Source organism: Danio aesculapii, chromosome 2 (genome assembly GCF_903798145.1).
Source record: "Danio aesculapii chromosome 2, fDanAes4.1, whole genome shotgun sequence".
Taxonomy (NCBI): domain Eukaryota; kingdom Metazoa; phylum Chordata; class Actinopteri; order Cypriniformes; family Danionidae; genus Danio; species Danio aesculapii.
In genome coordinates, this window is record NC_079436.1 from 36,376,479 (window position 1) to 36,399,555 (window position 23,077).

General features: G+C 34.9%; 1 protein-coding gene across 2 annotated transcripts; it reads left to right on the forward strand.

Annotated features, from left to right (window-relative positions):
• Positions 1-2,312: 2,312 nt before the first annotated feature.
• On the forward strand, positions 2,313-19,144 carry klhl6 (kelch-like family member 6). Of its 2 annotated transcripts, XM_056478201.1 has the most exons (8): positions 2,313-2,402; positions 3,674-3,977; positions 4,121-4,286; positions 7,674-8,123; positions 9,854-10,091; positions 12,043-12,245; positions 13,273-13,486; positions 16,883-19,144. In XM_056478201.1, exons 2-8 carry the CDS (start codon positions 3,706-3,708, stop codon positions 17,182-17,184), a joined length of 1,845 nt encoding a protein of 614 aa, XP_056334176.1. In that variant the 5' UTR covers positions 2,313-2,402; positions 3,674-3,705; the 3' UTR covers positions 17,185-19,144. The 2 variants fall into 2 exon arrangements, with proteins under 2 accessions (XP_056334176.1, XP_056334168.1); XM_056478193.1 differs by lacking the exon at positions 2,313-2,402 and having other exon boundaries at positions 2,883-3,977.
• The last annotated feature ends 3,933 nt before the right edge of the window (positions 19,145-23,077 follow it).

Below are 23,077 nucleotides of genomic sequence, written 5' to 3' on the forward strand. Positions count from 1 at the left end.
GACTTTATACATTCTATACACGATACTCTCTTGTCAGGGTCTGGGATAGAACTCGGGTCTCTGGCGTGGAAGGTGAATCACTTAACCTCTGAGCTACTGGAAATTGATGAACCCAAACAACGAAAGACAAATATATCAACACAAATATATGCACACATGATACATTTTATGCACATACAAATATAACAAATATATACACTAAACATATACAGAGATGATACATTCCATATGCACACGTGCACCATATACACACCATACATATACACGATACATATCTATAGATATGCACATATGATACACTATACATATACACATTAAACATATGCACACATGATACACTCCATACATATGCGCATATAATACATTCTATACATATACACTCTATACATCTATAGACATGGTAAACTTGATATATATATGTATACAGTGTATCATGTAATTTTTTGATGGGTTTCATCAACTTCTAGTAGCCCAGTGGTTATGTGATTCACCTTGCAAGCCAGAGACCCGGGTTCTATCCCTGACATGTGTGTATATGTATGGAGTGTATATGAATAGAGTGTATCGTGTGTGTATATGTATGGAGTGTTCCATGTTTGCATAATTTTTGAGTGTATATGTATGGTGTATCATGTTTGTATATGTATGATGGTGTATACACCGTTGAAGTCAAAATTATTAGCCCCCCTATTTATCCCCCTCCTCCCAATTTCTGTTTAACGGAGAGATTTTTTTAAACACATTTCTAAACATAATAGTTTTAATAATTCATTTCTAATAACTGATTTATTTTATCTTTGCCATGATGACAGTAATTGTAATTGAACTAGATATTTTTCAAGACATTTTTATACAGCTTAAAGTGACATTAAAAGGCTTAACTAGGTTAATTAGGTTAACTAGGCAGGTTGACTATTGAAAATAAAATTAGCTTTAAGGGGCTTATAATTTTGACCTTAAAATGTTTTTTAAAAAATAAAGAAAAGTGCTTTTACTCTAGCCAAACTAAAACAAATTAGACTTTCCCCAGAAGAAAAAAATATTATCAAACATGCTGTGAAAATTGAATTGCTCTGTTAAACACAATGTACGTGTGGTATATATATATATATATATATATATATATATATATATATATATATATATATATATATATATATATATATATATATATATATATATATGAATGTATTATGTGTTTATATGTATGGAGTGTATCGTATATGTATAGAATGTATCATGTGTGCATATGCACACGATACACCATACGTACACACATGATACATTCTATACATATTCACACACACAATACATTCTATACACATACACTCCATATATATATATATATATATATATATATATATGCACACATAATACACATGCACACATGATACATTCTATACACACACAATACATTCCATACATATACACACATGATAAGGTCTGGGATAGAATCCAGATCTCTGGCGTGAGAGGTGAATCACTTAACCACTGAGCTACTGGAAGTTGATGAACACAAACATGCACACATGATACATTCCATACATATGCACACATAAAACTCTATGCATATACACACATGATACACGATATACTTATACACTATACATATACACACACATGATACACTCCATACATACGCACACATAAAACACTCTATACATACACACTCCATACATATGCACACATGATACACGCTATACTTATACACTCTATACATATACACACACAATACACTCTATACATATGCACACATCATACACTCCACATGATATATCGTGTGTATAGGGTGTATCATGTGTGCATATGTATGGAGTCTATCGTGTGTGTGTGTGTGTGTGTATATATGTTTAGATTGTATAAGTATGGAGTGTATCATGTGTGCATATGTATGGTCTATCGTGTGTGTGTGTGTATATGTATAGAATGAATCATATATGTTTGCATATGTATGGAGTTTATTGTGTGTGTGTCTATGTATTGAATGTATAATGTGTGCATATGTATAGTGTATGTATGGTGTATCGTGTGCATATATATGGTGTGTCATGTGTGTATATGTATAGAGTGTCTCATGTGTGCATATGTATAGAGTGTCTCATGTGTGCATATGTATAGAGTGTATCATTCAAAAACTGGTGCCTAAATTTGTGCTTTCATGTCACGTGACCAGCTACTGCACACACGAACATCTGATTGGTTGATACACTGTATCGATTGGTTGAAAACCAGGTTGAAACATTGTGTCATAAGCTCCACCCTTGTTGACCCTGGAACACTTAGAACTCTGCAATATCAGGAAGTACCTGGCAGCTGGCCTGACCGAGGTTGTAGTGATGAAGGGGCGATTCGCGAATGAATCATTTGTTGTTCGAGTTGTCGTGTAACGGTTTGCGTCTTCAGTAAGTACTAACATGCCAGATACCCCCTGACTCGAAATAAACCAATATCAGTTAGTAGCTCAGTGAGTGTGATTCAACCTGACTAACGTTAAGGTAATATTTATTCAGCAATATATTTTTTAAAAGCCACTGAAGCAAGGTAAAAAGTAACTCAAATCATATTACTTATTTTTTAAAGTAATTATTTTTAATTACTATTTTAATTTTATGAAAAAAAAAATGTATTTTGATTTCATATTATATAACGAGCGTTACTAACGTGTTACCCCCAACACTCACTGTGACCATCTCAGTGCTGTATGCCAACGCACTTAACCACCACAAGGCTATTGTCACCGACAGGTATTCTGCAACATAATCAAAGTTGGTTTCGCTGTGAATTTAGAGACGCTCTTCTGCAGACCTCAATTCTAATAAGATTTTTAAAATATATATAGTTGCCTTCCTATCAGACTGTTTATTCTCCTCTGCTCTGTGGTAACAACAAGGTCATTTTACCTGAAGAACTGCCACTTGCTGCATTGTTTTCTTACCATTCACATTTTAGTTGTGTGTGAAAATCCTTGTCCATCAGTGTCTCTCAACCACATTCCTGGAGGACCACCAGCTCTGCACATTTTCCATGTTTCCTTAACCAAACACACCTGATTCAGATCAGCAGAGGTTGAAAGACCTGTAATGGGCGTAACAGACAACAGACATCTGACATAAAAACATGCAGTGTTGGTGGGCCTCCGGGAACGTGGTTGAGAAACCCGGCTGTAGATCATCAGTTTCTGAAATCATCAGTTTGACCTTAAGCTGATCATCTTGACCACGTCTACATTCCCAAATGTGTTGCAGTTATCTGATTGACTAATTAGATATTTGCATTGAATTTCATTTCAGTGAGCAATTGAACTGGTGTACCTAATGAAATGGCCGATTAGTGTTAAACATCTTGCTGAAATCTTCAAGTAATTCATGTTTATTATTTCCAGAAATCCTGATGTTCAGACAATAGTGTTTTATAACTAGAATATGATCTCTTGTTTGTTTCCTTGTTATTGTTGAAACTTTGTTATTTCCTCCTACAAATGCAAATCATTTTCAGATGACCTACAACAGAGGAACTGCCACGATCTTGTGTAGCTGCAACACTGAACTTGAGAGGTTTTTGACTTCCTCTTTGTAGGCCGTTATAAAAACAGGAAGCGTACGTGTTAGGAAAGAACAATTCAGCTGTAGTTTCACCAAGGTCCTGAAATCACATGGTGTTCCACTTTATTCAGAGGAAACATCTCTGCGTCTGGGACTCCAGATAATGGCTGACGCTCCACAGAACAACTCTGAATGTTCCTCATCTGGCCAGACCGAAGCTTCAGCTGGAGGTCTGAGTTTGCTGGAGAGCTCGACGCAGGAGAGCCGAGAAGATGGCCAGGTTTTGTTTGAGGACTCTGTGTTTGCTGGTTGTTTGCAAGATGGACTGCACGGCCTGTGTCTGGAGGACAGCTTGACGGATGTGAATCTCCATGTACAGAGTCAGAGCTTCAAGTGCCATCGAGTGGTCCTCGCTGCAGCCAGTCATTATTTCAGGTCAGCCAGTAATACATCCAGATCTTTCAATGTGATGTACTGCTCATTACATGTAACTTTGCGTAATTTAAAGCAGTGTTTCTACTTGAGGGAAGATTCTTAAGTGTGCATGTTTAATGTATGTGTGCTTTCATTTTTCACAGAGCAATGTTCTGTAACGACCTGAGAGAAAAGCATGAAGAAAATGTAAATATTAAAGGCCTTGATGCTGACACTATGAGAATCCTGTTAGATTACACTTACAAGAGCAAAGTCACCATCACCAAAGACAATGTTCAGAGACTGCTTGAGGCCGCCTGCCTTTTTCAGGTTTGTACTGTTGTACAGGTTTTGCACACCTTCATGTCTAAGAAGTTTCCATCTGAACCATATCATCATTTTAATGCCATTAACAGTATGTATAGCATGATGGAATAGTCAACACATATGATTTGACCTCTGTGAAATATAAAAGTATCCTGTTTCTGTTTGTTTTGCAGCCGTTATTTAAATTTGTATTTTACATTTTGTACATTAAAACCACCAGGAAAGTACCAAGCACAACAGGGAAGTGAAAATTTGAATTGTTTACAAAAAAATATACACATTTTTCCATTTGACTCTCATTAGTCACATCTGGGTAACTGGCTGGGGTCAAATGTTTACTAAAAAAAGTTGAGGTGACTTATGTTTATATTTGCATGAACATAAGTGCAATGAAATGTCTGCCAAATCATGTTCAAATATGACTTTAGTATGTTTTTATTTTAAAACAAAGCACTTTAAAATGTAAAAAAAAATAATAATAATTTAATGCAGTTAGGTAGTAAGTCTGTTTTGCTCACCAGAGCTGATTTATTTGATCAAAATACAGTAAAAACATAAAGAAAACTATAGAATAATGTAAAATAATTGATTGAAATATTTTTAAGAATATTTAAAAATGTAACTAGTTCTTGTCTGAATTTAAAGCATTAACTAATCCAGTGTTTAGTGTCAGACAATCTTTTAGAAATCATTTCATTAGATCTGGTGCTCAAGAAACATTTCTTATTATTATCGAAATTAAAAACTGTTGTGCTGCTTACCATTTTTGTAGGAGCCAGGATTCTTTAAAGATTAAACATTTAAAGAGAAAACTATTTATAATCATTGATCAGAAATCAAAAATATGTTACATAATCTGTGTCATTACTGTCACGTTCGATCAGTGTAGTACATCCTTGTGTGATAAAATTATTTCTTTATAAAAAGAAATATATGAAAAGAAAATTAATCTAGGTATATTTGAATTTTGTTGAACAAAAAAAAGATATTTGAAAGAACACTGAAAACCTGCAACCATTGACTTCCATTGTTTTTTCTACTATGGATGGTTATCGGTTTTCAGCATTCTTCAAAATATCTTCTTTAGTGTTCAACAGAATAAAGAAACATGCATGTTTGGAACCATCTGAGGGTAAGTAAAGAGTTCTTATTTTTTAGCTATCCCTTTAACCCCATCTCACAATCTTTATGTGTGATTTATGAGTATGCACACTGTAAAAAAAATACTTGCTGACTTTTTTTTTTTAAAGTTCAGTCAAAGTAACTTTGACATAAGTCATTTTAACTTTACCTTACCTTGGGCTGGAGGAGGTCCGGTTCGGCAATCACAGGATTTCATCTCTGTTATTCGCAGACGATGTTGTTCTGTTGGCTTCATCGAACATGGACCTTCAGAATGCACTGGGGCGGTTTGCTGCCGGGTGTGATTTGGCTGGGTTGAGTATCAGCACCTCCAAGTCCGAGGCCATGGTGCTCCACTGAAAAAAAGGTGGTTTGCCATCTCCAGGTTGGAGAAATGTCCTTACCCCAGGTGGAGGAGTTTAAGTATCTTGGGGTTTTGTTCACGAGTAAGGGAAGGATGGAACGTGAGTGTTGTACGGTTCTTTGTGAGGGAAGAAGAAGACAGGGTCGGCGTAAGGTAGTGACAAGGTTTCTTTATTTTTTATTTCTTTTCGGGGATCAACAACAAGCTCCTCTATGTGGTGGTTGTTGCTTCGCTCTCTCTCTCCCGACTGGTCTCTCTCGCTCCCTTAAGAAGGCGTCTCTCCGACCCAATCACTAGAGAAAGCAGGTGTTATTAATTATTTCTGATTGGGCTACTGACCAGCCACCGGTGTCTCCACTCTCTCTCTCTCCCCCTTTTGGGTGTTCGGCCACGCTCTCTCCACCACAGTGAGATTGACAGGCAAATTGGTACAGCGGCAGCAATAATGCGGTTGATGTATCCGTCTGTTGTGGTAAAGAAGAAGCTGAGCCGATAGGCAAAACTCTCGATTTACCGGTCAATCTACGTTTCTACTCTCAATTATGATCATGAGCTTTGGGTCAAGACCGAAAGGACAAGATCTCGGATACTAGCCGTCGAAATGAGTTTTTTCGCAGGGTGGCAGGGCGCACCCTTATAAGTAGGGTGAGGAGTTGTCACCTGGGAGGAGGTCAGAGTAAAGCCACTGCTCCTCCACATTGAGAGAAGTCAGCTGAGGTGGCTCGGGCATCTGTTTCAGATAACTCCTGGGCGCCTACCTAGGGAGGTGTTCCTGGCATGTCCCACTGGGAGGAGGCCTCGGGGAAGACCCAGGACACGCTGGAGGGACTATGTCTCTCAGCTGGCCTGGGAATGCCTTGGGATCTCCCTGGATGAGCTGGAGGAAGTGTCTGGGGAGAGGGAAGTCTGGGGTTCTTTCCTAAGACTGCTGTCCTTGTGACCCGGCCCTGGAAAAACAGATGAAAATGAAATTAAATAAATAATAATACTGATAAAAACACTACTGATATATTTACAATAGCATTCACTATGACTGTTTATGCGTTTCTTAATTTATTATATTATTTATTATACAGTCTACTTCAGATGTTGACTATTGTACACCAGGATCTGTTGCGCTGAATCACTTCCATTAAATTCTCTCCTGTGGCCTCATGGGATATTAAAGTGTCCGTCAGATGCACACTTTAGAATCTCTGTGACAGTAATAGGTCATTCTGGTACTTCTGACCTACTGCTTTTCAAATAGTATTCTAAAGTGCGTCTCGCATACAGTTGCATTACCATAGTTCAGTTCAAAATTACAATTTTGTTCAAGTCAGAATTATTAGCCCACCCCCACCCCCCCTATTTTCCCCCCAATTTCTGTTTTAACACTGAAAATAATACTTTTAATACCTCATTTCTAATAACTGATTTTTTAAATCTCTTATAATCCATCATATTTTACTGGATATTTTTCAAGATCCTACTATTCAGCTTAAAGAGCAATTTAAAGTCTTAACTAGGTTAATTATTTTAATTAGGCAAGTCAAGGTAATTAGGCAAGTCATTGTACAACAATGGTTTGTTCAGTAGTCAGTCAAAAATTTTTGCTTAAGGGCGTTAATAATAACGACCTTAAAATGGTGTTTAAAAAAAAAAATTAAAAACTGCTTTAATTCTAGCCGAAATACAACAAATAAGACTTTCTCCACAATAAAAAATATTATCAGACATACTGTGAGAATTTCTTTGCTCTGTTAAACATCATTTGTGAAATATTGGAAAAAGAAAAAACAATAACAGGAGGCTAATGATTTTGACTTCAACTCGGTCTCTAATATAAGGGCAGATTCAGTAAGTTTATACATCATAAAACACTTTTAAGCTCTATTATGACCAAATCCAATCCATGTTTGCAGTTTCCGCGTATTGTGGACGCCTGTGCCAGTTATCTCGCAGAAGCTCTTCATCCGGAGAACTGTGTGGGGATCCTGCATCTGGCCGATGTTCACTCACTCGAGTCTCTAAAAACACAAGTTCACTCCTACATTGTCCAGAACTTCTCCCAGGTGGTGGATCATGAAGAGATCCTGGAGCTTCCCGCGGACGTGTTGGTCAGTCTGATCCAGCATGATGATTTGGGGGTTACGGAGGAGGAGCAGGTGTTTGATACGGTCATCCGCTGGGTGAAGGCTCGAGAGGATGACAGGACAGCTCTGCTGCCTAGCGTCCTCACACATGTGCGGCTGCCCTTGCTGGACCCGTGGTTCTTCGTGGAGCGAGTGGAGGGAGACCCACTGATCCGCCAATGTGCAGAGGTTTTCCCACTGCTGCAGGAGGCCCGAGTTTATCACCTCTCAGGAAAAGAGGTCAGTTTTTCACAGGTGGCCTTTGCTTTCAATGCTGGATGTCATGTCGAAGTGATCACAAGACAGTTCATTCAAAGATGGGAAGTGAAATTCAAACTTGGGAATGGTGCACCGTGTGTCAGAATGACATTGCAAGCCTTTTTTTAAATTAATTTATTTATTTTTTTTAGAGAAAGTGGTTTAGGAGAATTATGTCTGGGTATCCATACAAATTTCACTGTTTGATTTAGGTGCGTTTAGCTGTGTAGTTCCCTTTGTTCTCTGCTGGTCAAGACTAAAAAAAGAAAATCCTTTTAGTGCCTGTTCGCTAGGGCAGCACAATATATATATAAAAAAATAATTGTTATTATCGAGATAATAGTATATGCAATATCCAAACTGCAGAAAAGTTCAATAAATTAAGTTTATTTTATTTCCCAAGCATTTGTGTGCTGCATGCACATGTTGTTTATCTAAATCTGACCAATCAGATGGGGTATTTTCACCTAGAACTGAAACCACTAATGTTGGCAGACGAGAAGAAAATGACAGCAACCAATAACAATCAGAATTTACTGAGATTTCAGTCATTTGTGGCATTTTAAAGTTTTTTTTTTTTTTTTTTTTTTTTAGATTTAATTAGCTCAGAAATTGTTTTAGTGTATTTTAGTATGAACATTACAGAAATAAAATAAAAAAATATTTACTCATAAAATAGCATTTTGCAAGTTATATTTTAGGGTATATTGTTATCGGAACACTCAACAACAATATCGCATATCACATATTTTCCCAGGACCATGCAGCCCTACTGTTTGCTTAGTCATTCTCATGTGAATTAATACTGTAGTGTTTTTTAACCTGTACTTTTGTTTATAGTATTTACAACTTGTTAAAACATGCTACAATATAATGCAGTATTAACTAAAGTGAGCAGATAAAGCAATAAATCCACTAGTATACTTTAGTACTTACTATAATAAACTGTGGTGTAGTGCCTATTTTAGAAAACCATGGTATTGGACCATGTTATATTTCTATGGTTGTTGTATTACCCCTTTAACTATAGAATTACCACAAGAGATGAAATCAAGTAATTTACTACACTGTAAAACACAAAGGAATAAATTAAGTTTTCTTCATTTATTTATGCATTTGAATTGCATTATGGGAACTTGATCTCTCCTCCAACTTTTGATGTTGAAAGTTTGCAAAAGTGACTTATTTAATAGTTTCGCTTCAAACTTTTTAATAGTTAGACGTGATATATTGTCTGGGCTGTTGTTGTAAATTATAGTACAAAAACCTGGTAATAAACTGCCAGTACTTTTTCTGTTGTTTTACAGAGTTGATTATCTATATGTTATTTCTTATACAAAATTTTTTCAAACTACTAAGATGTTAATAAAAGTCGCTTTGTTAAATTGCACAGTTGATTTTTCAAAATTAAAATTAGACAGATATAAATATCAGTTTATTTGAATGCGTAAAACTACATAATGCAGTAATTTTAAGACTCTTAACACTTTTTCTCACTAGTGGATGCGACAAAACTACTTTTCCTACTACTTTACTGATATTTTTATTGTGATAAAGTGTATAATTCAGATTAAAGTCTATAGACAATGATTTTCTTGTAAAATGTGCTAAAATAACCAAGAAAAGACTCAATAATACATTACATGCTTGTCATTCATCATGATTCTTCTGCATCTATTGATATATCCTCTGTTAAAACCTTTTGGTTTTAGGTGATCTCTGAGCGCACCAAACCGAGAGTGCAGGAGTTTCAGTCGGAGGTGTTTATGATCATTGGAGGATGTACAAAGGAAGAAAAGTTTGTATCAGAGGTCACCTGTCTGGACCCGCTGCGCAGAAGCCGCTTAGAGGTTGCAAAACTGCCAAACACAGAGATGGAGTCTGAGAGTGAAAACAAGAAGTGGGTGGAGTTTGCATGTGTCACATTCAGAAACGAAGTGTACATCTCAGGTGAGCCTCCCACTAACACACAGAGAAAAGTGATAATCATAATAACTATGTAATTGCACTTTATTTACATGGGTGCAATGGTGTGAAAAATACAATGCAATCTCACGACAATTCATAACCTTTTGATTTAGTGACTAATTCGTGTGAATTTATACAATGTAATTCATACAATTTAGTACGATTTGCTCATCACCCAATGATGGTTGGGTTTAGGGGTGGGGTTGGGTGCCAAGGCCTAAAATACTTAGATTTTCTTGTGAGATCAGACTGGAAAAATCTCAACAAGTTTCATGATTACATTTACTTTAGTATTTTTGTTCTTCAGTATTTGTTACTCAAATTCAATTTATACTGACATCTTATGTATCTGCTGTACAATTCTGAAAAAAAAAATCCTTAAAATTTAGACAAACTATTGAAGATAAACGTTTTAGCTTCGGATCAAACTTTCATCAAGAAACTTTTCTGTCAAATCTGCACTGCAAAACATCCCTGTTAAGTAACATTTTCTTTTTTGTGATTCACAAGTGTTTTCCATTTATTTACAGTTGCGAACTGCATTATGATATTAAAAATACAACTCTACAGTTTAACAAAGTGATGTTTATTGATAAGTTAGTAATTTTAAATAATATGTTTAATAAATTATTTATAGACAAATAAGACTGTAAAATAACAGAAAATATACTGCCAGTTTATTACAACGTTTTTGTACTTTAAGGTACAAAACCAATTCAGACAATATATCACTTTAAACTATCCAAATGTAAAATTCAAATTTTTTGAGGTTAAAAATTGTTGGAAGAAAGATCAAGGTGCCTGAATGCAAATTAAAAACATGAATCACAAAATACAGAAAACTGCTAATGTACGGATATTTTGAGGAAGTATTACATTTTGACTGTTTTGAAAGAAGTAACTGGTTTGTAGTATTGGCTGAATGCACAGAATTAAAGTCAGAAGTCTAAATTTACAATGTTATTTTGTTTGCGCACATTGTTAGTCTAATTGTTAGTGAACTATTAGTACATTCGGGTTAACTATAGTACTATTTAGGTAATCTTTAATCAAAATCTTTAATCAAAAAAGAATTTACTTCCACTCTGGAATGGCAGGCTTTCTCTGATAGTCTTGGGCAAAATATGCTTAGCCACGCCCCTACAACCGTTAGTTTGCTGCAAGTGAAAGATGAGAGGAGCAGCACAAAAAATAAAAGTCCTCCCCGTACAACATATTGAAATAAAGTCTGCAGTAACTTCTGGTTTACGTAGCTACGTACTTTAATCAAGATAACTGATTAAATAATTGATTAATTTTTTTGTTAAGAAGAAGGTAGCAGGGTCGAGTCTCGGCTAGGCCAGTTGGCGTTTCTGTGTGGAGTTTGCATGTTTTCCCCAGGTTCGCGCTGGTGCTCTGGTTTCCCCTACAGTCCAAAGACATGCGCTATAGGTGAATTGGGTAAACAAAATTGGCCGTAGTGTATGAGTGTGCATTTGAATGTGAGAGTGTATAGGTAGGAGTTTCCCAGTACTGGGTTGTGGCTGGAAGCGCATCCGCTACATAAAATATGCTGGAATAGTTGGTGGTTCATTCCGCTGTGATGACCCCTTAAAAGATTCAGCCGAAGGAAAATTAATGAATGAATATTTAGTACAAAAAAGGTGTTTATATATATATATATATATATATATATATATATATATATATATATATATATATATATATATATATATATATCACTATCACTTGTAGTTTTGTTGCCAACATTTATGTTTAGCAAAAAAAAAAATCCCCATACAATCACAAATGTATGCTCTTTGATATTTATTTATTTATGTTCTGTACTTACACTTGAGTAGTTTTTTTGTATTTTTTACTCCCCTGTCTGCATGGCTGTTTGTATCGCACAATCAGTGACGTAGTTGTGGTTATTTTAAAACTCTTAAAACAGGTGGCAAGGAAACTCTGCATGATGTGTGGAAGTATAATGCATCACTGAACAAATGGATCCAGATTGAGTTCCTCAACACAGGCCGCTGGAGACACAAGATGGCAGTCGCTGCTGGAAAGGTGTATGTTTTGGGTGGCTTTGATGGAACCCAGAGATTGAACTGTGTTGAAGCCTATGATCCTTTTCACAACTGCTGGTCAGAGGTGAGTTCTGAGATTCATGACTGTTAACATCTGGCTTGAGCAGTTCTCTAACTATAGGCACTTTGCAGACCAGTAAAACATGAGGAAAAAAATGTTTTTTAGTTCAAATAAGTGAAATTAATAAGTGTCTATATTTAATTCAAAGAATGTTCATTAGTTACAACAATTTTAATATTCATCGGATTTGTGGGACAAAAAATGTTTATAAAGGGGAAGTGGATATAATCAATGTGTATTGTCTATTAATTTATTATTGTAATGACCAAGGTTTCTGTCACTTTTGATTAATTTAAAATATAATATAAAGTTAATATTTAATATTATAATTATTAAAATAGAATTTTTATGGATTTTTAAACTCTACATTTGATTGGTAATGTATCACCGTTTCCACAAAAATATGACCCAGCACATTAATAAAAATCAGAAATAATTCCTGATCTCCAAAACATATCATTAAAATGATGTGACATTGAACATTGGAGTAACAACTGCTGACAATTCAGCTTTGAAGCACAATAATACATGAATTATATAATATACACTCACCGGCCACTTTATTAGGTACACCTGTACAACTGCTTATTAACGCAAATTTCTTAACAGTCAATCCCACTGCAGCAACTCAATGCATTTAGACATGGTCAAGACAATATGCTGCAGTTCAGAATGGGGGAGAAAGGTGATTTAACTGACCTGGTGCCAGATGGGTAGTCTGAGTATTTTCAGAAACTGCTGATCTACTGGAATTTTATTTGGGATATGGTGGAACGGGAGATTTGCTTCATGGATGTGAGGCCGACAATCATGACAATATGGACCAAAATCTATGACAAATATTTCCTGTACCTTGTTGAATCTATGCCACAAAGTATTAAGGCAGTTCTGAAGGCAAAAGGGGTCCAACCCGGTACTAGTAAGGTGTACCTAATAAAGTAATAGAGTGCGTATTACAATAGAAATGTATATACTGGAATCTTCATAATGATTCTCATGAGTTAATATAGTGTTTTTGTCCACCTTCCAGGCAGCGCCGCTCATGTTGAGTGTGAGCTCTTTCTCTGCTGCCAGCTTTGACAAATGCATCTACGTGATTGGTGGAGGTCCTAATGGCAAGCTGGCCACAAACAACATGCAGTGCTTCGACTCACAATCAAATAAATGGAGCCTTAAGTGCCCGATGCCGACTGAGGCCAAATGCACAAATGCAGTGACCTTTAAGGATGCCATTTTTGTTGTTGGTTTGTACCTATACATTTATTATTCTGTAAAAGTGTGAATAGCATCTGCCGGTAAAACATGTGACAGTAATTGGTGGTTCATTCTGCCGTTGCGACCTCTAATTAAGATGGGAATAAGCTAAAGGAAAGTGAGTTTAAATATATTAAACTACTCAACAGAGATTACTATCATGCTCTAATCACTTATACAGTGGAAGTTGAAAATAGAGAACAAATACTAAACACTTGATATTTTTTCAGAAATGCAATCTTCATTTTTTTTAAAAATTGAGGGAAGGTTAGTTATACAATGCTAGCAGAACAACGCAAACTCACTGTGGCACTTCAACAAAAGTCATTTTATATTTTGTGAATCACAGTGATAAAAATATGAAACAGGGACCTCAAGTGTGCATACGCTCAGAATGTGTGTGCTTAAATCCACAGCAACGTTCATATTTATAAAAGCAGACACATCAAGGTCTGAGCAGTTGTATGCACTTTTTCTTGTGACAAAGTCGTGCAGCTATTTGAGCATCTTATAAAAGCGATGTAAGTGCAGCAAATTCATCATGAACAACAAAGATGCATTGTGAAAAATGACTTGTGCATAGTATTCAGGTTAGTTATTAATGGGTGTTTGTGTTTTGGGGTGTTTTAATGAGAGGGCTTTACTAGGATGCTGTAGGCTACACAGTTTATTTCATGGTGTTGTTGTTTTTTTTAATTACAAAAGAATTTGCTAAGTCCTGATTCATTAACTTGTAAAATTCATAATAAATAATCAATATAAGAAAAAAAATCTAAAATAAATAAACATCTGCATGTGAAAATAAATAGATATACCAGTCTTAGACTTTGTTTTTGTGATTTACATCAGTTATATTTGTACAAACTATATTTGTGTGTCAGCATTTTAATGACACATTTGAGCAGTATTAGTAAACTGTAAATATAAAGAAATGCCAAATCGCATGCAGGTTTGTTTTTAGACTAGTGACCATAATAGTGTAATTTATTGAATGATTTGAAACATCAAATATTTCTTTCTATAAACTTTTTATTAGTTGTCATAGAAAGTGATTTTCAAAGTATGATGACCTACGTTTCTTTGCTCATTTTTCTCAAGCATTGGCATTTGAATATTGGCATTAACTATTTGGCCTGGTGATATTAATAGACCCTGTTCACATTTCCGAGTTTTTAAGTAGCGGAAGTTGTCATAGTTGGGAAAATTTAGAGCGCAGTGAATGGAAGAGTTCAACAAACAATTTTTTTTACAATCGTATTTGATCAAATAATAACAGAAAAACTCCATGATGATGTTATAAAGACTTTCAGAAAAAGGAAAAAAGAAAAAAAAAATGTGTGCGACTGATGACAGCAGCCAAAGGAGAGAATAATGTCCATGTACTGTCCTGTCCCATAAACGCTGCATAAACGCTGCTCGCTCATGCAGTAATTCGTTTTTGTAAATTGAAGCAAAGATGACATACTACACACATAAATGCATATAAATGTTCATACTTTTTTAAAAAAATAAAAATATTAAAAGCTTTAAAGGATTTAAGATGCCGATGACCGTTTTTAATGCATCATAACAAGCTTGTAAAAAAAAAAAAAAAAAAAAAAAAAAAAAAGACCATTAAGGGACTTTACAAGGCAGAGATCTAAAAGCGGTCAGCTATGCACAATTTCAAGATTACAAGTATCAAATCTGAAAGATAGGCTTACACACAGGTTTTTGTGCGCACGTTCATTTTCTCTGATTCACACTTACATTTATGAAATGATCTTAGAACAATTTTTTAAATGAGGCTCCAGCAATTGTTGTAGCATGAAGAAAGTTCCCAACTAAAATTCCTGAACTACAGGCATTATAATTAAGCAGAAATCGTAGAGGCCCTTACTTTAGCTTCAGCACATCAGGACATCCCTACTCTCTCACTGCAGAGCTGTGATCTGGATCCACTCTTCTTCAGTCTCTTCCAGAGTTCAGTAGTGGTTTCTTAGATAGAACTTTGCTGCAAAAGACAGAATTTTTTAGTCAGGTTTAGTTTGGGACCCTGGTCTGGCCATTTTATTATTTCATTGTGCTCAGCTTAACTTGTTTTATTGCTTTAGACACTTTATTGATTTTGGTTATTTTAAACTTAGGTCTCCAGTTTTTATATACAATGGCTCACTATGTTGCAAAGTCAGTGAAAATGAAAGATTTGGCTGCCTGTTAAATAGGGTTTATTAGATAAAGAAATTACCAGCAGGTGCATATTAGCACCAATAACTGTGAACCTGTGGGAACTTTGATGTCTAAATGATGTCAAAAACACATTAAAATGCTAATTGATTTGATGTCAAAACACATTAACTATGTTTTCATCCACATATTTTTATGCGCATTTTTTTATTTGGACCCATAAAAAAAACAGTTGATGGAAACGCCATAATGTGCATACATTTTGAAAATGCCCATAAAAAAAAACATATGCGCATAACTGAGTAGGATAAACTTTTTATTCTAAGAAAAAAATGTGCATAAACTACGATGGAAACACTTTTAACGAACAAATTCCACCCCCCAAAAAATAGATTTTGTTATAAGAGATCATGTGATGATAAAAAAATGTTTGTGAATGTACAAACCAGCAGGTTGACCGTATTGTAAGACATTGTAAAACGCCATAACCATTTCTGTGTTATTATATTATTAATTACTTCCAGAACTGTTAAGAGTGTCTGTACTCCACATCTCACACCACCACACATTCACTGTGTGTCGGCATTCTGAGACTCAAGTCATTTATTAAATAAGGAAAAGATTTACACAGCTTCTCTTACTGAAGCAAATTTAGTTTTACTGTAGATATTTGGCGCCAGTTTTGGTTCTTTATTCGCACGTTATTTTGCGCATAAATTGAATTTGCATTTTTGAATGGAAACATAGCCATTGTTGCCCATTTGATGACCAAAATAACAACACATAAAGTATTATAATATAAGAAAAGTTTTATTAATCTGAAAGCTTCAATTACAAATTTACATTGGATTTTGCATCCCTACAATGCATGTAAACTACATTGATGTCAAAAGCAATTTAAAACAATGATATAAAAATAAAAAATAAAATCAATTGGGTGTTTTTGGCATCAATGTTAGATGTCAATGTGATGACCTTTTGACATCAAATAGATTTGCATTTTTGTCGCACCTTTTTTGATGTCATGACATCAAGGTGCCAGTTGGGGATTATCTAAAAGCGATAGCTAATTTTTAATGTTAATTATTTTAAATATCATTCAAGGTTTTTTTTTTTAACTGTGCTCAATAATATATACAACCCATGAACTATGCTTAAACTACTTTTAAATGATATGTTGTTCTCTAATTTTGATGTTGTGTTGTTTCCACTCAATAAAGGTGGAGCGATGAAGGCTTTGTATTCCTACTGTCCTCTGGTAGACTCGTGGACGCTGATAATCCAGCTGGGCTGTGAGAGAGCCAGCTGTGGCATTGCTGCATGCAACAACAAGCTCTTCATTACTGGAGGCCGCGATGACAAGAATGAGGTGATCGCGACAGTTCTCTGCTGGAACCCGGACACAAAGAAGTTGACAGAGGAGTGTGTGCTTCCACGTGGAGTCTCTCATCATGGCAGTGTGACTATCAGGAAGTCCTACACGCATATACGCAGAATAACACCTGGAACTGCCACTGGATGACACATATATCAGCTGAAGAGTGCAGTTTTACAGTATGTATAGTGGAGACTTTGTTCTTTAGCCTGCTTGTTAGAGCGCCTGCCTTAGTGTGGAACTGAAAGTGTTACATTGGGCTCTTCTAACATTTATCAAGCCCTATATGATCAGGTTTAAATGGAAGCCCTTAGACTGGCTTTCTTGTTCTCTTGGTGTTAACTTTTAAGTTGAGATCTTGATAAAATGTAATGTCAAGAACAAAACATGTTGTGATAATAAGAAGAGATCAATGCTGCGTCCCAATTCGCATACTATCCGTCCTAAATAGTATTTAAAAATAGAATTAGTATGTCCCAAATCGTAGTATGTTGAAAAGAGTATGCCAAAGGTTCCTGAATGGTTTACTATTTCTGGTAAAAATTAAAAATGTAGAACCATCCATACTCTAACCCAGTGTTTCCCAACCCTTTTCCTGGAGGCACACCAACAGTACATATTTTGGATGTCTCCCTTACCTGACTAATTAACTTCAGGTTTTGGAATCTCTTCTTATGTTCTAATTACGTGATTCAGGTGTGTTTGATTAGGGAGACATTGAAAATGTGTACTGTTGGTGTGCCTTCAGGAACAGGGTTGGGAACACTGCTCTAACCTGATATTGCCCACAGTACATTTGCACGTTGGACGTGAATTTGATTAGAACTACAAACGCTGGTGAAAAGAGTAAATAAACTACAAACATGGCAGATGAACAAGACCAACCGTCAAGTTGAGAGGTTTCGGTAAAGATGTTTGCATGACTGTTAATTAATATCTAGCCAACTGGAAAATATTTAAATCGTGTTTTCTGTGTTATATTTCATCTGCAACAACAATACTGAACTTATATAAGGACGTGTTTGGACATTAACGTTTGAATGCATAAAGACCTGAGGAGATTTCTCTGCATGAAAAACTTGTGAATAGCAGATTAACCTGCCGCTGCTTCTCCAGTAAGATAGGAAATTAAATATGACAGAAATGTGGATGATGTGTGGATGATTGGCAGGGCTCATAACTAAGCAACACAATGATCTGTTAACCGAGAGTAGTATGTCCCAAAGCTGCTATACTCTTCTGTTACACACTCAAAAGTATATATTTTTCCTTCACAAAAAAGTACATACTTTTTAAAGCTTAGTATAAATATGTGAATTGGGACGCAGCACAAGTTAAAAAGATCAAAACTGTCGAAATAATGAAAAAAAAAAAAAGGTCTGGATTAAAAAAATTAAGTTGTGTCAATGGAAAACTTAAGTTGAGATGGTGAGTACGTTTCAGCTATGATGATGAGACAACTCGATCATGCACTGTAAATAAAATTACATGGAAGACTTCATTTTTAAGTTGAATCAAATTAACATTCAGAGATATTTTACCTGATTTAAAATAATTTTCTAAGTTGAAACATGATTATCTTTTAATAAGTTATGATTAACAATAATGTTGGTTGTTTCAATAATATTTTACAGTGAGTAAATATTACTATATTTATAATATTGATAGAAGTTTAACTTTAACTTTAAAGTTGTTATGACTAGAAAACTTTGTGATTACAAGCAAAATTAAGTCGTGACAACCTGAAAACAGTTTATGCTGAGATTGTGATAAAACAATTATAATTTAATATAATTTAATATAATTTTAATATTAATATTTTTTTTCGTTGTTGAGATGGTGCAATAATGCAAAAAAAGTATTACAAAATGGTCGAAAAAAAAAACCCATTTTGTTTACAAGAAAATCATCACGATAATAAGAACATTTGCTAAATCTGGATCATGAAATGGTCAGAATAATGAGAAAACTTTTCATATCTTGTAAAAATTTGAATTATGATTGTGAGAACTTAGGTTGTGATCAGAGCAAAGAAGAATTATTACACTGATATTATAAGTCGCAATAGCTAAAAAAAAATTATAGTTTCCACGAAAATAAAGTACTAGAAAACAACTTTTTACGTTGAATTTATATATATATATATATATATATAAATATATATATATATATATATATATATATATATATATATATATATAAATATATATATATATATATATATATATATATATATATATATATATATATATATATATATATATATATATATTCAGTCACAACAAAACTTTTGATGTCAACAATTGAAAACAAGAAACACCGTAATTATTTTAGGGTTTAATCTATTATAGTTCTCTTTTCACATCACGGTTTTTACACAACTTCACCAAAGTGATTTTTGACAAAAACAAGCACTTTAAAAGTTTACATTTTACATTACTCTTACTGTATATTTTTATAGATGGTAATGTTATTCAGTAGCAGTTCACAACTCAATTTGTTTATAACGTCGGTTTAATAACATTTGTCAATTTTTAAAACAGTTTATGTTAAGATCTCAAGCATCTTTGAAGTCGCATGAAATTCTAATTGATCTGCTTTCTAATGCATCAATTTTATTGTGAAATATTTTTATCTGTAATTTTTTAAAATAAAATGTCAAAATTCAATCTTTTGTTGTTGACATTTCAATTTCAGAACCAAGACCTTATTCTTTTTACCCCTCAAATGTGTCAGTACAAGATAACAATGATGTTAGTAGTGATGAACTTTTATGATTATATTAACCTGTTAAAAGTGTTATTTAAATACTTCACACAAACGCTGAAATTGTAATATTCAGAAGACTGACTATTCATAATGGGTTTTTTTTACATTTTTTTAAATGAGCTATTACATGTCAAGCACCTCTCAATTTCCTTCAGCTTATTCCCTTATTAGGAAATGCCACAGAATTACCTGCCATCATCTTGAAGTTCTATCAATTTAAAAAAACAAGAATAAATTGACTGATGTTTTGTTAAAACCACTTTTTAGGATTTCTATTATCACATATGGATGAATAGAGATGTCTTTTTGTAAAGCATTCACACACGCACAAAGTATTTGTTCAAAAATGATGCAACTGATTATTTTGTACTTTTCACACAATATTCATTCAAGTTATTTTCCAATTTTCATGACTATTTAACATCTCATTTTGTTCACAAAATGGCAGCATTTGTTTTCATTTCAATATGAACTAGAAAAGTAAACTTCATAGACAAACTTTATGGTGGCTTGAGAAAGCAGAGTGAAAGTTTGAAGCAGTTTTAAAGTTTTATAATTGAAGTATTTTTTAACAAGTTTAAAGCAGTTGGCTTAGATTGATAACTACATATAGGTTAGCAGGTTTCTAGTATGAATTGGCATGTTTCTAGCTAGGGTGTTCTGAGCCATTGCCAAGGTATTGCTAGGGTGTTCTGAGTGATTGCTAGGGCGTTTTGATTGTTTAAGGTATTGCTAAACAGTTGTTAAAGTGTTCTGAGTGGTTGTTCGGCAGTTGCTAAGGCATTACTAGCATGAGCAAGAGAGAAGGTTTTGCATAAAAATGGGAGTTTCCGTTTGGGCACGCGCTGATTTTCACAAAGGCAAAACAAGCACACAGACGCAGGGGAGATAGACAGTGACTGTGTTCACATGGACACCAGTAATCGAATTATTTGCCAACATAATAATTTTACCTGTAGTTTGGCACTTTCACTTGCATTCAGGAACAATTCATCCATGTTCCCCGTTGACAAAAGAGATATTGGATGCGAGGAACTGCTGGAGGAGTGTCGTTTTGATGGAATGTTTGATACCGCACAGCGAGTGGGAGAGAAAAACCCTCCGCATTTCTCGGTAACTTAGATGCACTCAGTAGGTAGCGTCAGAAAGCCTTGTGTGTATAGACTATCCTGTCACAAAATGCAGCGCAAATCCTACACGACGGTAAAAGTTTGATTGCTGTGTTTACGTTTACATTCGAGAGCAGCATTTACAGTGGATCTTTCAATACATAATATTGTAGTGATATTAACATACTGTAAACTTAGTAACTAAATAATTTTGACTAAGGTATGTCTTTAAACACTGAAAGATTACTGCTGACAATACGAACTAACTTTTCCATCTGAATAAACAAACAAAGACCACTGATCGCTTACTTACCAAATCTGTAGAGACAGGACAATCAACACCAACTGGAGCTGCGGGTTTTTTAAAGGGAGACGAGCAGCAAATCCGAATTTCACCATTTCCAGATGAGAAAAAGCTCTCAGGTAAAAAAAAATTCCTCACAAACGCATTTCTGTGGCGTGCGCTGTAGTTTATATTTTCAAATTCAGGAAAGACGCCCGCACAAGTCTTCATGTTGCTTTACATACATTGCTCAGCAACGTGGACACCTCCAAATGGTGTTAAAAGAGTCACATACTGTATTTATAAGGTATAATCCACGAAACAATGTAATTTCTGTCTTCATGTAATGATGTATTCGTCGCCGCGAAATCACACGTGACATGAGCTGTTACCACAGAGAGGGCGGGCGCGCACCTGTCTGTGAATGAAGTCTACGTTGGTGAAAAGAACCTGCATAGGCTGTGAATAACAGGTAATAAAGTTGTAAATAACGTTTAGTTTGTGGCACAGAGTGATCGTTTGGGAGCCGCGAGGGATGTATGAACCGCACAGTGAAAATGAAACCGAAAGCGCGCACATCATTTAAAAAATCATATCGCATTTTAGAGTTATGATTAAGTATTTAATACGTTTTTCTTTCATAGAATAAATGTTTAACAGTGTCAGTATGACTACTCTAGCCTAATATAAAGCATAAGGGAATCTGATAAAGACATGTCTGATTTTAGCAGTTGAAAAAATGGTCTAATATTGTGGTCAATGACAGATTGCAAGCATCAAACACAATAATACAACTTCAGAATTATGAATAGTTGTATTCTGATGTCATCACTTTACTGTGCATTAAAGACCAGGACAAATTCAGTCTGTTCAAGTCCACCATTCAAAGTCTATTAAAAATTTACTATTTTAACAGTAGACCTACAGATAATATTATAATTGGTGTTTTACCATATGTTTGAGAAATAACAGTAACAGCCTACTCATATTAACCTTTATTTTACATCTACAGAATTGTGAGAAAATCGTGATCTTTATTTTAAGCAAAAAAATTGCGATTCTCGTTTTAGCCAGAATCGTGCAGCTCTTTTCCAAACAATTCTTCTTCTTCCACTGGTTTTGGCAACACAAAGTGGCGTCTCTCTGCCGTCTGACCACTGTAACAGGTAAAAATAGTCTTTGAAGCTATCATGCATATTAATAAAGTTGCACCTCATTCACAATAGAGCACGCTGATTGGTTTGAACCAAATCTTTCTCATGAACTAATGCTGCACACTCAGAGACTCACCGGTGCAGACATCCACTCTCCACGCTGGAATACAAACAAGGATCTCATGGCAGCTTAAAAAATAGTTTCAAACCGTAAGAAAGAAATTTGCTCGAAATAACGCAAAAACAGCCAATTTTCACTTGTTTTTGTGAAATATATGTGTCCTATTAGTGTTAATAGCGTGGGACCAGGGCCACTGCTGGCCAAAAGGGTGCCCTATGCGAAATTTTACTGTGGTGCCCCCACAGAGGAACAAAAACACACAAACATATGTATTTATTTCTATACATAAATATGCATCTAAACACTCAAAATTATACGTAAACACTCAAATATTTACATTACAAAATAATAGTTTACATCAACATAAACGCTCACATGTCATCTGCAGAAGCATACCTAAATTCAGACATTTACAAAAGGTAATGAATAAAGCCCTCTCTGTACCTGTAGAGATGGACGGTCCACAGTGCTGCATCCTGTGTATGTACCTGTGCAGCTGCTGGTGTCTCTGGAGCAGTGCTGGTCATGCCACCTCATCTTCTTTAGTGACAAATTTCAGCATTAAACCTCCATGTACAATACAGAAGAAATTAATCATTTAAAG

Bases quoted from the DNA above. Each gene is read 5' to 3' on its own strand.
- klhl6 (XM_056478201.1), top strand. From the start codon at position 3,706: ATGGCTGACGCTCCACAGAACAACTCTGAATGTTCCTCATCTGGCCAG. The intron at 4,287-7,673 runs GTTTGTACTGTT...CCATGTTTGCAG, and splicing joins AGGCCGCCTGCCTTTTTCAG to TTTCCGCGTATTGTGGACGC. The intron at 13,487-16,882 runs GTTTGTACCTAT...CACTCAATAAAG, and splicing joins GGATGCCATTTTTGTTGTTG to GTGGAGCGATGAAGGCTTTG.